The sequence below is a fragment of the Phocoena sinus genome, chromosome 1 (genome assembly GCF_008692025.1).
Source record: "Phocoena sinus isolate mPhoSin1 chromosome 1, mPhoSin1.pri, whole genome shotgun sequence".
In the NCBI taxonomy this organism is placed as follows: domain Eukaryota; kingdom Metazoa; phylum Chordata; class Mammalia; order Artiodactyla; family Phocoenidae; genus Phocoena; species Phocoena sinus.
In genome coordinates, this window is record NC_045763.1 from 16,760,068 (window position 1) to 16,773,567 (window position 13,500).

A 13,500-nucleotide genomic window follows, 5' to 3' on the forward strand; every position below is an offset into this window, starting at 1 on the left:
GGAGCAAGGTGGAAGGGCAGGGCCATGGGGGGGAAGCCAGAGCTGGTGGTCACGGAGCCTGCGGCTTGGCCCTGGAGGTGCTCGCAGACCCAGCTGCTGATTCGGGGGGTGAATAGGCTCTCCCTCGCCACCACGGTGCCACTGAGATCTGTCGGGTTGATCCGGGTGGGGGGCGGGGTCACATGAAGCCACACCCGACTCGGGGTACAATAGCGATAAATAGAATTTATTTTGTACAACTGTTACTGACATACACACGGCCATGGGGGGCTTCCAAAATGGGTGTTGGGGCCAGGAGGCTGGCCTTTGGCGTGGCGCCTAAAAAGTGTGGACAGACGCACACAAGGATGTGGACTCACAGCAGCTGTGCCTGGCTGCCCCCTCCGTGGTGGGTGAGGGTGGCGCAAAGGTGCGGCCCATAACTCTAGGCCAGCTGAGACCCCTCGGCCCGGCGTGCCCAGGAGCATGGGAAGGCAGGGGTTAAGCTGGGTGCTGGCTGAGGAGCCAGGCAGCTCCCACTTCCCCCACAAGCGGGTCACTCGTCTGTCGTGGAGGCAGTGGACAGGGCATCGGCAGATCTGCGGTAGAGACTGAGGGTCCAGGAGGGGCAATGGGCACAGCCTCGGCCCACCGGGGGCCCCAGGAACCCCAAGAAGCAGGGTAGGGTGATGGGAGGTCTCTAGGACGACAATCCTCCATTCTGGGGCAGGTGCATGGACTCACAGCCTTCAGTGACCTCTGAAATAATCTTGTCCATTTATAGCAGAGGCGCCCAGAGAGGGAGAGTGATTTGCCCATAGTCACAGAGCAGAACCCAAATTAAAAGCTAGGACTTAGGACTCCCAGTCCAGTGCTCATTCTACCACACCTCACACCCCACGGCTTCCACAGTAGGCTCTGTATGCACTGAGATGTCTCAATCCCCCCTTCCAGCTCACTCCCCCTGAGTCCAGAGGGCCACCCAGGGGTGATGGATGGCCAGGCCTGGAGTCCTGTTTCAAGTGACCACTCCCTGCCCCAGCCGGCCCCCCAGCCCAGGGGGTGGGGATAGTGCCAGCAGCTTCCCCGCTCCCAGGTCTGGATGGCTCCGCCCTGCAGAGACAGCCCAGACAGTGGGCCAGGAGGAGGGCTGGGGAGGCCGGGGGCAGCCCACAGGCTGGTGCTGGCCTCGGGGGCAGAGGTCCCGTCTGCCTGGATTTGACACAGCATCTTCCCCTCGTGCTTCTGCAGGGTAAGGGAGACGGAGGCACCGTGAAGCAGGGGGACAGATGCGGAAGGGCCCACCCTTGGAGTTCCAGGCTCTGGGTCTTTCCATCTCACTGGGAACCCCCTAGACCCCTCCCTCCCAACAACTCCCAAGTCCCTTTCAGGCTCCCATCAGATCCTCCCAGAAACTCATGGGCAGAGGTGAGGCAGCATTTATTAGCCCCATTGTACAGATAGGGAAACTGAGGCCTGCGGTCACCTAGCAACTGAGTGGCAGAGGACTCAAACCTAGATACATAGCTCTCACCCAAGAGAGGTGACAGAGGAAGAGAGAGAAGCTGACCCACCCCCGCCCTCTCCCCACCAGACAGAAGCCGGGGGCTGGTACTGACCTGCTCAGTGTCACCTTCAGAGGGCCATCCTGGCTAACAGCCCTGCACAGAGATGGCGGCAATGCAGGTGACAGGACAGACGACATGGAAGATACACACAGGCAGAAGTCACTGGCTGTGCCCAGGCTGGACGAGCCCAGCCCTCCAGGATTAAGGGGGGTCCTTGGTCCAGCCCCCATCCCTGGGGACCCCTGGTCACTTTGATGCCTCTCCCCAACAGCCAATCTCCCTCCCAGGTAGGGCTCCCCATAGGGCCAGGCTCCAGGCCACCTGTCCCCACCGTGGCCAGGCCCCTGGTGGCTGTGCGTACCAGCTGGGGCGTGTGCTGTTCAGATGCTTCCAGCTGGATCTTGATCTCGGGACATGCAGGGTCCCCCGACTTGCCGGCGTCTGGGTAGGGTGACCGAGAGGGGCCTGGGGAGGGAGGCAGGAGGGAGCCACCTCACTGGCCGCGGGGAGGCACCAGGGAGACGGGGGGCATGGATGGGCGGTCGGCACCAGTGCTCCCCAACCCCACCGAGCCCCTCCCTCTGGGACTCCCACCCTTAACTCCCTTCTTTACCCCCCTCCCTTCCTGCATCATCCAGCCCTCCAAGCCACCAACCACCCGAGGCTGGAGAATGACCAGCCCACTGTCCCCATGTCAGGGGCAGTCCCATCACACACCCACCACCTGGGGTCTGAGAACTGCTTTTGACCCTCTGTGCCCAGCCCTGTCCCCTGCCCACCACAAGACTGGCCCTGCTTGTGGTGGGGGAAGCTGGCCCTGGCCAGTACCTGGGGAGCTGCCCCCACTTGTGGTGCTGACACTGTCCTCCAGCCACGTGCTATAGATGAAGGAGTCCCGCTTGTGGGGCGTCCCCGAGGATGAGACACTCTCCTGGGGATGGTGGAGGAGAGAAAGAGGGAGGTCAGCCCTTGGCCATGGCACTGGCTTGGCTGCCCTCTCCCCTCCTCACCAGCCCCTCGCCGCTGCAATCCACAACCCCCCACCCTTGCCCCTCTGCAAAGAGGATGAGGGCCCAGCAATGTCTGCCCCAGGGGGGACCAGAGGAGGACAGAGTGGGAACAGACACAGACCCAGGCGCGCGCGCACACGCACACGTGCGCTCCCATTCATTCATTCAGCAAACATTCATCGATGTTCTCGTGAGCCAAGCCACCGAGAGAAATCAGGAAAGGTCCCAGCCCTCCGAGAGCTTGAAGAGGAGAGGAGAGACAGGCTGTGAAGAGACTAGTACAATTCCAGACTAGTACAAGCCCCACAGGGCAGGGCCTTGGTCTGCACTGTCCCCTCTGCCCACGCAGCAGCTGGCACGGGGCGTGGCAAGGAACAGCGCTCGCCAAAGGACTGTTGAGTGAAGCATGACAGACAGGTTCCAAGGACAGAGCCCAGGGTCTATGAGAGTGTAAAGGGGGCTCCTAACCTACCCTGGGACCAGGAAGGCAGGCTTTCAGGAGGAGGTGACATGAGGCTGAATTGAGAAGGATGAATGCGAGTCAGTCAGACAAAGTGGGAAGGAGGACAGACAGAGGAAATGGCATGTGCAAAGGCCCAGAAGCAGAGTAAGCCTGGCTGGTTTGGGGGACTGCAAAGGAGGGCGGAATGGCTGAAGTGGTAAGAGACGAGGGTGGGGAGGGAGGGGCTAGATCTTCAACGGCCTCAGAGATTGGGTTGTGGGGGGTACCGGGGAGCCACGGAAGGCTTTAAGAGTAAGAGAAGGTCAGTCTGCATTACTCCTTTGGGCTGAGTCCCTTGATCACAACTCAACCACACCCAGCCTCATGCTTCCACCCAGAGCATCTCCAGGGACCAAAGAGCACCCCTTTCAGGCCGTTGTGGGGCACCTCCCCTCCCTGGGCCTCTCACCAGGCCTGTATCGTCCCCGTCCACACCCTCTGTTTCCTCCACGACGCTGGCGAAGCTGCTGGCACTGGACGAGGAGCGGGAGAAGTCCTTCAGCACTTCTGCTCTCTGAGCTGCTGTCTCCGCTCTGCCACAGACAGCATCCTATCAGCCAGTATCCACACTGGGCACCTCCTGGGCCAAGACCCCATGCCCCTGCCCTCCCGGCTCAGGGCGGCCCAGCCTGCAGCCAGCCAAGTGCCTTTTTGGCCTCTTACAGCTCCCTGGGCCTCTGAGCCTCCCCAATGCCACTGTCCTTGCTAACACGTGGATCCTATCATGCCCCTCCCCTGCTCAATTCCCTCTCCTGGATCCCCACTGCCCCAGATAAAGTCCAACTTCCTTGGCTGGATGCTCAATCATAACTATTAACAACAATACTGCCATCTAGTGCAGGTTTGCTCTGTGCCAGGCACTGTTCTAAGTGCTTTTACCCTAGTTATCTCATTGCTATCATTATTAGACCCACCTTATAGAGGAGCAGACACCGAGGCACAGAGAGGATGGGCACACAGCCCGAGGTCACGCAGCCATAGGTGGGAGAACCGGTAGGACCCAGGCCTTCCAACTCCACAGTCTACTCTCTTTTAACTCTCTCACAATTTTGTCCCATGCTCAGGGCCTTTGTGTCTCCTGCCTGGAGTCTCACTCCTTCCCTCAAATCCCAAAAAAGTAAATTTACCTTCGGAAAGCCAGCCAGGGGTCGCCTACTCAAGGAGGCCCTCACTGATTCTTCCTTGCTGTGGGAATGACCCTCTCTGCTCAGCTTTGTCTCTCCCTTTCCCTGTGGCCCTTTCCTGCTTCTCTGTTCACTTGCCTGACTCTTCAGCCCAGGCCGGGTCCTCTCCACAGCCCCCTCACCCCCGGCAGCCAACACAGAAAGGGCTCAGCCAACAAGCACTGAACAGAGGGGCAGCCTCCTGGCTGGCCTCCCTGCTTCTGCTCCTGCCCCCAGCCTCAGAGCCTTCACATGGTGACCACAGTCAGCTTGTTAAAGCACCACTACTCCTCTTAACTAAAATCTTCCAAAGCCTCCTTGCCAGTCTCAAAGTTCTCACATGGCCTTCAAAGCCGTGACCTAGCCCCCACCCGCCTCTCCAACCTCATCCCCTCCACTACCGGTGTCCGCCTGGGCCCAGCCTCACTCATTCAGCTCCAACTGCACCAAGCATGCCTCAGGGCCTCTGCACTTGCCGTGTTTCTTACCTGAAACCCTCTTCCCTCTGCCATGCCACTGTAAGTCAGACCTAACAGGGCTGACTCCTCACTCAGCTCCCAATTCAAACCCCAACCCTTGGTAGATGTCTTCCCTGAGCACCCACCTAACGCCCCACCCCCACTCATTCTTCATCATATCCTCTGCTTTATTCTTCTATTATCACCATCTGGAAGTAGCTTATTAGGCCATGTTACGCTGGACTGTCAGCTCCACGGGGCAGGGGCCGTGTATGTCCAGCTCACTGCTGTCTTGCAGAGCTTGGCGTGCACAAAGTGCTCAGCGGGTGTGTGTCAAAGGAGGACCTAGGAGAGTAATCAGGCCCCCTGCCGCCGTGGTATGGCTGTGTCAACACTCCTGGCAGGCCTGGGCCCAGACGGGGGTAGAAAGAATGGGCCCGCCACACCCAAGCCCCCCGGCTCAGCATGCCCCGAGCCCCAACCTGTTTTTGGTCGTGGGCATCTCTGGGGAGCTCTGAGTGGATGAGTTCTCCGACTTGGGCTCCTGTGAGACGTGCCCGCTGTCTGGGGTCTTCTGGCCAGCCGGGGGGCTCTCCCTGCGGGGCACATGGGGGCAGCGGGGGGATTCAGCACCAGGCCTGGCATCAAGGGTAGAAGGAGGCCCAGGTGGTGAGAGGAGGTCATGGATGCCTCCTGCCTTGTACCCACACCCTACATCCTCAGGGGCCAGACCCAGAGCAGTCCCTGCAGCTCCTGGGCTGGCCTGGCCAAGGAGGGGGCAGGTGCTGTGGGAGCACCTACTGAAGACCCTGTTATGGTTAAGGAAACTGGAGTCCATAGATGGGAAGGAAACTGCTCAGGGACGCGCAGCTAGGACATGGAGAAGCCAAGACTCGAACCCTGGGTTCATGGGATTCTGGGCTCTCTTGCCTTTGAGGACAGTGCCAGCTCCACTCCTGAGGCCTCAGTGCACCTGCTCCCTGCTTCACATGCACTGCACACACCCCCACAGCAGCGCCATGCCGTTGGTTGTGTTCTTATCCCCATTTCTCAGATTGTGACAGTGAGGCTCAGAGAGGTACAGTGACTTTCCCAAGGTCACACAGCCCCAGTGTGGTGGAGACAGGACTCACACCCAGGAATTATCCTCTGCTTCCCGGAGGCTCCCTGCTGGTACTATGGTGTGCTGTCCACACCCCACCCACACAGATGCACTTACGGACCTCTATGGACCAGGCCTCAAATCCCAGCTCTGTCCCTCACCAGCTGTGTGACCTGGGCAGGCCCCTGACCCCTTGACCTGTGGCTCCTTGATGTGCAAGATATGACCCCCTGGGAGCCGGCAGAGCTGGGACTGGATGATAGGGCTTCATGTTAGGTGACGAGCTGGCCATGGTGCCTGACGCAGAGCAGGGACTTGACCTTGTAGCTGTCACCGGTGGGGACAGAGGGGGAGAAGGGTGGGAGCTCCCTCTTGCCTGCTGTGCTTTGCCACTGAATGGGGGTCAGGGGGAGCCAGAGGAGACGCAGGACACCATCCTACCCTCTCTGCTGCACCCACCTTTTCTCCTGCACCTCCTGTATGTTCTCAATGCCGATGGCACTGCTGCGGCGTGAGCCGAACGGGCCCGACTTCTTCCTGGTGGGGCTCTTTCCAGGGACAATCAGGGACTGCGGGGAGAGGTCCCAACTCAGTACCCACCTGCTCCAGGAGCCCCTGTGCCCCCCACATGCCACCCTGGGGCCCTGCTGCCCAGGCCCTGAAGCAGAGACAATGAGCAAGAAAAATGAGAGAACTGTCCATCTCAGAGAGGGCTGTCCTAATTTACAGATAAGGAAACAGGCCCAGAGAGGGCAAAGGCCCCCCTGAGGTCACACAGCAGGTCTGGACCCAGCATCTTAGTCCAGGAGAAGAACAGAAGCCTAAGGGAGTTGGACAGCCACTCTGGGCTGGGACTGGAGGAGGCCAAGTCCTCAGAATGACTGCTGCCTCTTTGCCCCTAGGACTTCATGGGACCTGCAGCCTATGGGCAGTGGGGAGAGAGTGGGTGAGGCAACCCAAGCCCCTGCCCCCTGCTACACCTCGGAATCTCCAAACTGGCTGGGGGAGGTTCCGGCCCAGCAGTTGAAAGATGCCCCCGAGCCCAGGTTACACATATACAATGGTGGGATGCCCCAGGCACCAGAAGCATGTCCCCCATTTCTCTGGGGAGGCGGGAAGGTGGGCCCCATGGAGGCACAGATGGGCAGAAACCCCCAGGCCAGTTCATGGTCGGGACAGGGAGTTAGGGCAGAGGAGGGCGGTGGCGCTCCATGCAGAACTGGCGATATTGGGGGACGTGCAGCTGGACAGAGGGTCTTTAGGTACCAGATCCTAAAGGCAGGGACTGGGCCAGAGTCCCAGGGGTCAGGGCAGGGCCAGAGCCCCTGGTGGGGGGGGGGGGGGGCACTGGCACTGGCACAGGTGCCAGGCCCCAAAGCAGGTGCTGAGTGCCATCAGAGCTGCTGGCACTCCATCCTGCCAGCCCTCGGGCCTGTCCCGGGGGGAGGGGGGCAACGTCCCCAATATGGCCTCCGTCCTGAGGGCGAGCAGAGAACAGCGCGTGCAGGCAGCCTCCAGAGACGGCGGCCCCGCGGACGACAACCTCTTCCACGGTTCCTATGCCTATGGCACTGCCCCGGCGTCCGAATCTACTCGCACTTTTCCCAGGAATAAGCAATGACTGGCAAGCAGCAAAGGGTGGGAGCAGAGAGAGAGAGACAGGCATAGAGAGAGTCAGAGAGACAGAGACGGCAGGAGGGGGAGGCACAGAGAAATGAGACAGGGAAAGGAGGGAAAGACAGACAGACACAGACAGACAGGGACAAAGAAGAGAGTGGGGCAGGGGATTGAGAGAGACAAGGCCGGGGAAGGGAGGGAGAGAATAGGTGGGAGGAGACACAGAGAGAACAGAGGAGAGAGATTGACAGTCACATGAGAAGGGGTGCAGAGTGAAACACGGAGAGACAGACACAGAGATGGACCCGGGGAGCAAGACGGACAGAGATGGAGAGGGAGGGGCAGGCACAAAGGAAAAATCAAGGGCGAAAACAGTTTGAAAGAGGAGAGGGAGTAAAAAGACAGGTGCAAGAGGACAGAATACACAAGTGCAAGAAGGTGGAGGGAGGCAGGGGGTGGAGGAGGGGAAGAGAAAAAGGGAAGGGAAAACAAGGAACGAGGAGAGAGTGGAAGGAAAAGGAAGCAACATGAAGAGAGGGGACAGTTGTGCAAAAACAAAAACAGAAATGGGTCTGGTTACTGCCACGGTGGGTGCTGCTGGTCCGGCCCTGTCCCTGGGGCCCCTCTACAGCCACCCACAGGAGGCTGGGCCACTCTGGCGGGGAAGGAAGGGAGTAGCTAGTGAATTGGGGTTGGAGGAGGGTGGGCCTGCTTCTCCAGTGACAGTGGGCTTGGTGACTGCTGGAACACAGAGGACTCGCCCTGCCTCCCTGGCCAGGTCAGCCCATGGGGCAGGGGTGGGGTGGAGGGGGTCCCTCCTGCCACATGACACAGCCTCACAGCACTGAGCACAGGGCTTGCTTGGCATGCAGCAGTCAGTCAGTAAATGATGGGTGGGTGGGTGGATGGATGGACAGACGGATGGATGGAAGGACGGGTGGATGGAAGGAAGGAAGGAAAGATGGATGGGGAAGGGGCAGCAGAGCAGTAGGTGCAGTGCTGGGGGTGACCACTGGGCAGTGGAAAGCAGACTGGCCCACAATTGAGGGCCTTATTCAGCCTTTGTGCCCAGCACACCCCCTGAGTATTAGTAGCAGAATCCCACAGAGCCTGGCAGACAGTAAGTAATCACACAGTAGGTGCTCACTCAGGAGAGGCTCACACAGAAGCCCAGGTCCTGACACACAGTAGGTGGGCACAACCACAGAGGCCCTGGCACATAATGGGTGCTCACGCAGCTCATCTCCTGACACAGAGAAGGTATTCACTGATACCCAGGGCTTATCACAGCAGTCCATTTCCCGACACATGGTGGATTCTCATACAGCAGCTCAGGGCTGGGCACACAGCAGACACTTACAGAGTTAGGTCCACGCAGTAGACCAGGATCTGACATACAATAGGTGCTCACAGAATCTCAGGGCCGGGCCCACAGTAGGTGCTCACAAAGTACATGTCCACACAGCAGCCCGGGTCCTAACGCACAGTAGGTGCTCACACAGCAGCCCAAGTCTGGACACACAGCGGTACCCACCAGCATCTCAGAGCCAGGCATACAGCAGATGCTCACACAGAAATCCAGGTCCTGACACACAGTGCGTGCCCACAGCCTGACACACAATAGGTGCTCCCAGAAACTCAAGGCTTGACAGGAGGTGTCCATACAGCAGCCCAATCCCCAGCATATGACAGACAGTAGGTGCTTCATAAGGAATGTGACACAGAAGCTGCCCCAGAACAGACACAGCTGAATAAGGGGCCAGGAGGTGGGGTGGGCCGAGGAGCTGGGGAGGGGGCTGCAGGCTCTCAGCATCCCAGTGTCACAGCCTGGGCACCTGACCCCGTGGAGGGCAGTGGCTAGACCTAGCCTAGAGCCCAGGATGAGCCCTCGGACAGCAGGGCAGCGGGGGGAGGCGGGGCCCCTGGGGGAGGGCACTCACTATTCCAGCCGCCTTGGCCAGGTCCGGGTTGTTGGGCGCAAAGCTCCCGCTGTGGCTGGTGGACACGGTGTTGGGCTTCTTGTTGCTCAGCCCCATGGCATCCATGGACTGGCTGCGGCTCCGGATGACCCGCTGCGAAGGTGGCGGTAGGGGTTTCCTAAGGCCCCACCCCCTCAGGGAAACCCAGGAGCCACCGATGCCAATCTCGGTGACCCCAGGAAGTCCCTTCCCATGAGACCACACAAGAGTCAGGTCCACATGTGCCAAGGGTAGTGTGGGCCTTGACTCTGCCACCAACTTGCTGGGTCACCTTGGGCAAGCCACTCCACACCTCTGAGCCTCTGAGCCTCATGACCGGTCGTGCAGTTGTTGTAAAGACCGCAGAAGACGCTGGGTCATGAGCAAAAGCGTGCACAGAGAGACCTCCAGAAACCCCAATTCCCTCCTTTTAGCGTCTCTTAGGACTTGTTTCTTCCTTGCTTTTCTTCCCTCCCTCCCTCCCTCCGTTCCTTACTTTTTTCAGTCAATCTGCACTGAACGCTCACTTCAGGGCCGGGTACTTTACATTTGCTCTCACTCAATCCGCCCCAGGAAGCAGGCACTGCCACCAAGCCCATTTTACACGTGATGAAACTGAAGCAGAGGTGGGTCTGGAACCCAGATGCCACACCCAAACCCTTGACCGTGGGCTCCGCTGCCTCGAAGAAGGTCTGTAACTTAAGCCCGGTCCACCATCCAGCACTCACCAGATGTGGGATCACTGGAGGCCCCCTCAGAGAAGACACCCCAGGTCCGTGTTCCTCCCACCCACTCCCTATCTCCAGTGAGCAGAGGCAGGGCTCTCTTCAAGCCTCTTTCTCAAAGACGTTCTGTTCGCCTCAGCCCAAGGCAGGCCTGGGCAGCTGGGCTAATCCTCTTATGCAAACCCACACCTCCAACTTTGTGGCCTGCCCTGGGGTAAAGGTGAGGCCCTGCCAGCCTGCTGGGCACCTGGAGGATGGGCAGTCCTCCTCCTGTGGGTGGAGGACACAGTGGCAAAGAGGCCACCGCCTGGGGACCTGCAGTCTGGGGGAGTCCAGGCCCTGTGGGGGGAAGAGGAACTCTCTCCTCCTCTGCCTCTCACTTGGGATGGTAGTTGCTGAGGTAGATGGGCAGGGCTTTGCATTTTGCTTCTTAACTTAGATTACACTGATCTAACTGCTTCACAAACAATTCTCAACAGTTGTATGAGGTAAGTTGCCATTACCCTAAACAACAGATTAAAAAACCTGAGGCTCAGAGAATGCTCAAGCTGGTGGTAAGTGGCAGAGTTGGGATTTGAACCCAGGGTGTCTATGCTCTTAACACTAAGCTAAACCACAGATAGCCAGGGTGGGTCACACGGCCTAAGGTCCTGCAGACCAGGTCCCTCTCCTATAGCCCCTCGTTCACCTCCCTTCCCTGACCTCTGTTTCTTTCTCTCGGTCAGGACAGAGGCTTCCTCCTCTCTTCTTTGCCTGCTGACCTGGGAGCCACCACCCTTGGCACCAGAGGGCTCCAACCTTCAGCACAGCTCCCAGGCAGACTCCGCCCCCAAGCTTAGCCCCGCCTCCAACCATCAACTCCTCCCCCAGCCAGAGCCCACCTTACAACTCCCAACCGCAGCTCTACCCCAGGCCAAGACCACACCCCCCCACAAGTCTAAGCCCACCCTAAAGCCCAGGTCCACCCAGAGGCTCACCATCACCCAGACTCTACCCCAGGTGCGTGCCCACCTAGTCCGAGCTCACGCCTATTAACTCCACCCGTGACTCCACCCCGAGCCACGCCTCCACCCGACTCAACCTCCAATGTGAGCTCACCTCTAGCCACACCCCCACACCTTGTAGCTAACGGCATCCCCCTACTCTAGCCCAACCACGTGCCCAGATTCCATCCAAGCCAACCACATCCGTCCCCCTCTGCACCCAGGTAGACCCCTGCTCTTCACCTTGAAGGATTCGAAGAAGCCGCCGCCCCCGCCGCCGTTCTCCATCTTGTCCTCGTCTCCACCCAGGCCCATCATGGACTGGCTGTGGATGTGCAGCTCCTCATAGAGCGTCTCCAGGAGGGCGGCCCGTGTCCGCTCCTGAGGGCCAGGCCGGGCCGTTAGGAGAGACCCCAGGGGTCAGCCCTTCTTCCCACATTTGCAATCGTGGCCACCTTCTCTGAGTGGGAAGTGGGCCTGGGCTCCAGAAGCCTAGACGGCTTCCCTCAGGCCCCTCCGCAGCACAGGCAGCCCCCAGGGCTCCACGTGGCCCCTCAAAGATCTGACTTCATGTCCCCACGCCCCTCCTCCACTGCGTCCTCTGTGGCAGCCCGCCTACCTCCAAGGCCCTCCTGAGCATTCCTTATGAACACTTACTTCCTCTCCCCTGACCCTGGCGCTGCTCATCTGTAAATCTGTCCTCCCCCAGGCAGCCTTCCCTAAGGCCAAGGTCTGAACACAGCTCTTCTCTCCCCAGGGGCTGAAATTCTACGGGGTGGGGGGATTCACCCCCAAGAACCCATACTCACCTCCAGTTTGGCAAACTTCTCTGCCTTGTAGCAAGCATATTCAGCATTGATCAGTTTTGTCAGCAAAAATTCCTGGAACTCGGGCCCCTGGGAGCCCCCAGCGTGGAGAAGAGAAAGGGGGGTCAGGCGAACACAGAGACAAGGGGCTGGGGCTCCTGAGCCATGCTCTGCTGGGGCCTGGGCGCTGCCCTCTTCACTCCCAGAAGGGCATCTCCTTGGGCTCAGCTCCCCAGCCCAGGCACCTGTGAGCCCTATGCCCTTCATGGCTGCCCACCCCTCGGGAGAGCTGGGTTGGGGTCTCCCACTGCCTCAGTCTGGGGGATTGGGGGGCGCTGAAGCCAAGGCTCAAAGTGAGGGCTCCTGAGATGTGAGAGAGATGTGTGCCCCTCTCCCCAAACATTTTAGAAGAAGGTTGAAATTGTCAAGAAGACAACAGAAGTGAGGAAAGGCCACAGAGTCTGCTATACAAAATGTAAAACAATGATATAGTCTGTTCTGGGACGTTGTAAAATAAAGTCACAGTTTTTATCAAGAACAGAAAAGCCAGGCCCCAGCTGCTCAGTTAGGGGAGCCCGGCTGCCCTGGCACACAGTGGGGCTTCAGGTCCTCGTACAGTAGAATGTGCACCCTCTCAGCCACCACCCATTTAGTCCTGCTCTGCCCATGATGGGGGGGGGCTGGGGGCTGCTCCTCACCTTCCTGAACACAGCAGGGTCCGGGAGGGGTGGCCCGAAGAAGGGCACGTCGTCTCTCGCAGTGACGGAGACCTGGAAGGGAGGGCAGCTGTCCCCATGGAGTCCCCACACCAGCCAGAAACCACTGATTCGCCTCCCTATCCTGCCCCGTGCTGGGCACAGGGCTGCCCCTTGGCGGGGGAGGTTCAGTGACTGCCGATTGGATGCGTGAACCCCAGGATTTCAGCTCCTCCATCCTTGGTCCTGAATTTGAGTGGTGGGAAGGGGTGGAGGGTCTCAGGAGTCATGAGGATGGAGAGGGAGGAGGAGGCTAAAGGGCGGAGGAGGGTAACCAGCCTCTCTGAGGGGAGGGATTTCAGGGGGCAGAGAGGGCGGGATGGGACTCCTCCATCATCAGAGCAAGAGGGGGGCTCAGAGCCCTCCGGACAGTCCCCCTACTTACAGTTAGGAAAACTGAGGCTCAGAGAGGCCTCACAGTGAGTGAGGGTGGGGCTGGGATGGTGGCTGATGCCCTTGGGAAGCTCCGAGATCACCCACCTTGTACAGGGGGCCATCGGGGCCCCCACTCTCGGCCTGCACCACCACATAGGCATGCAGAAAGTTGGACGCAATCATGTCCGGCACAAAGGGCGTGTTCTCGTCCTGGAAGACCACAGCCACGATGTCGTTCCCGATGTGACGCTTCCGCTGTAACTGAGCACAGGGCCACAGCCTTCACCACCTGGCCGGGGGCCCGCGGAGTGTGGGGAGGGTGCCCGCAGAGGTGCGGGGGGCTCGGGGTAGGCAGAGGCCATGTCTAAGGAGTTGCTTCCCCCGAAACTATGTGGTGAGAAGCTTGTCTTAAAATTATTCTCGTTTTCTTGGAATCCTGTGACAGATGAGAAAACTGAGGCCAAGACAGAAGTGACTTGCAAGGCCCTACAGTGAATTA

General features: G+C 59.4%; 1 protein-coding gene across 11 annotated transcripts in view; it reads right to left on the bottom strand.

The window, feature by feature from the left end:
• Positions 1 to 205: 205 nt before the first annotated feature.
• The window catches only part of RAP1GAP (RAP1 GTPase activating protein), a 66,175-nt gene continuing 52,880 nt past the window's right edge, over positions 206 to 13,500 (bottom strand). For 4 of the 11 annotated variants that reach the window (XR_004346302.1, XR_004346292.1, XR_004346301.1 and 1 more), the window contains 13 exons: positions 13,107 to 13,262; positions 12,570 to 12,641; positions 11,875 to 11,961; positions 11,309 to 11,446; positions 9,340 to 9,471; positions 7,326 to 7,403; positions 6,242 to 6,351; positions 5,163 to 5,318; positions 3,469 to 3,592; positions 2,376 to 2,478; positions 1,909 to 2,043; positions 1,599 to 1,640; positions 206 to 1,224 (listed from right to left, as the gene is read on the bottom strand). Coding sequence is in view for 3 of the 11 variants with exons in the window: in XM_032608949.1 (XP_032464840.1) it covers positions 1,632 to 1,640; positions 1,909 to 2,012; positions 2,376 to 2,478; positions 3,469 to 3,592; positions 5,163 to 5,318; positions 6,242 to 6,351; positions 7,326 to 7,403; positions 9,340 to 9,471; positions 11,309 to 11,446; positions 11,875 to 11,961; positions 12,570 to 12,641; positions 13,107 to 13,262 (1,269 nt within the window). In the remaining 8 variants the exon portion in view is untranslated. The remainder of the gene's footprint in view (positions 1,225 to 1,598; positions 1,641 to 1,908; positions 2,044 to 2,375; positions 2,479 to 3,468; positions 3,593 to 5,162; positions 5,319 to 6,241; positions 6,352 to 7,325; positions 7,404 to 9,339; positions 9,472 to 11,308; positions 11,447 to 11,874; positions 11,962 to 12,569; positions 12,642 to 13,106; positions 13,263 to 13,500) is intronic. The other 7 variants (XR_004346304.1, XR_004346300.1, XR_004346293.1 and 4 more) reach the window with 6 other exon arrangements.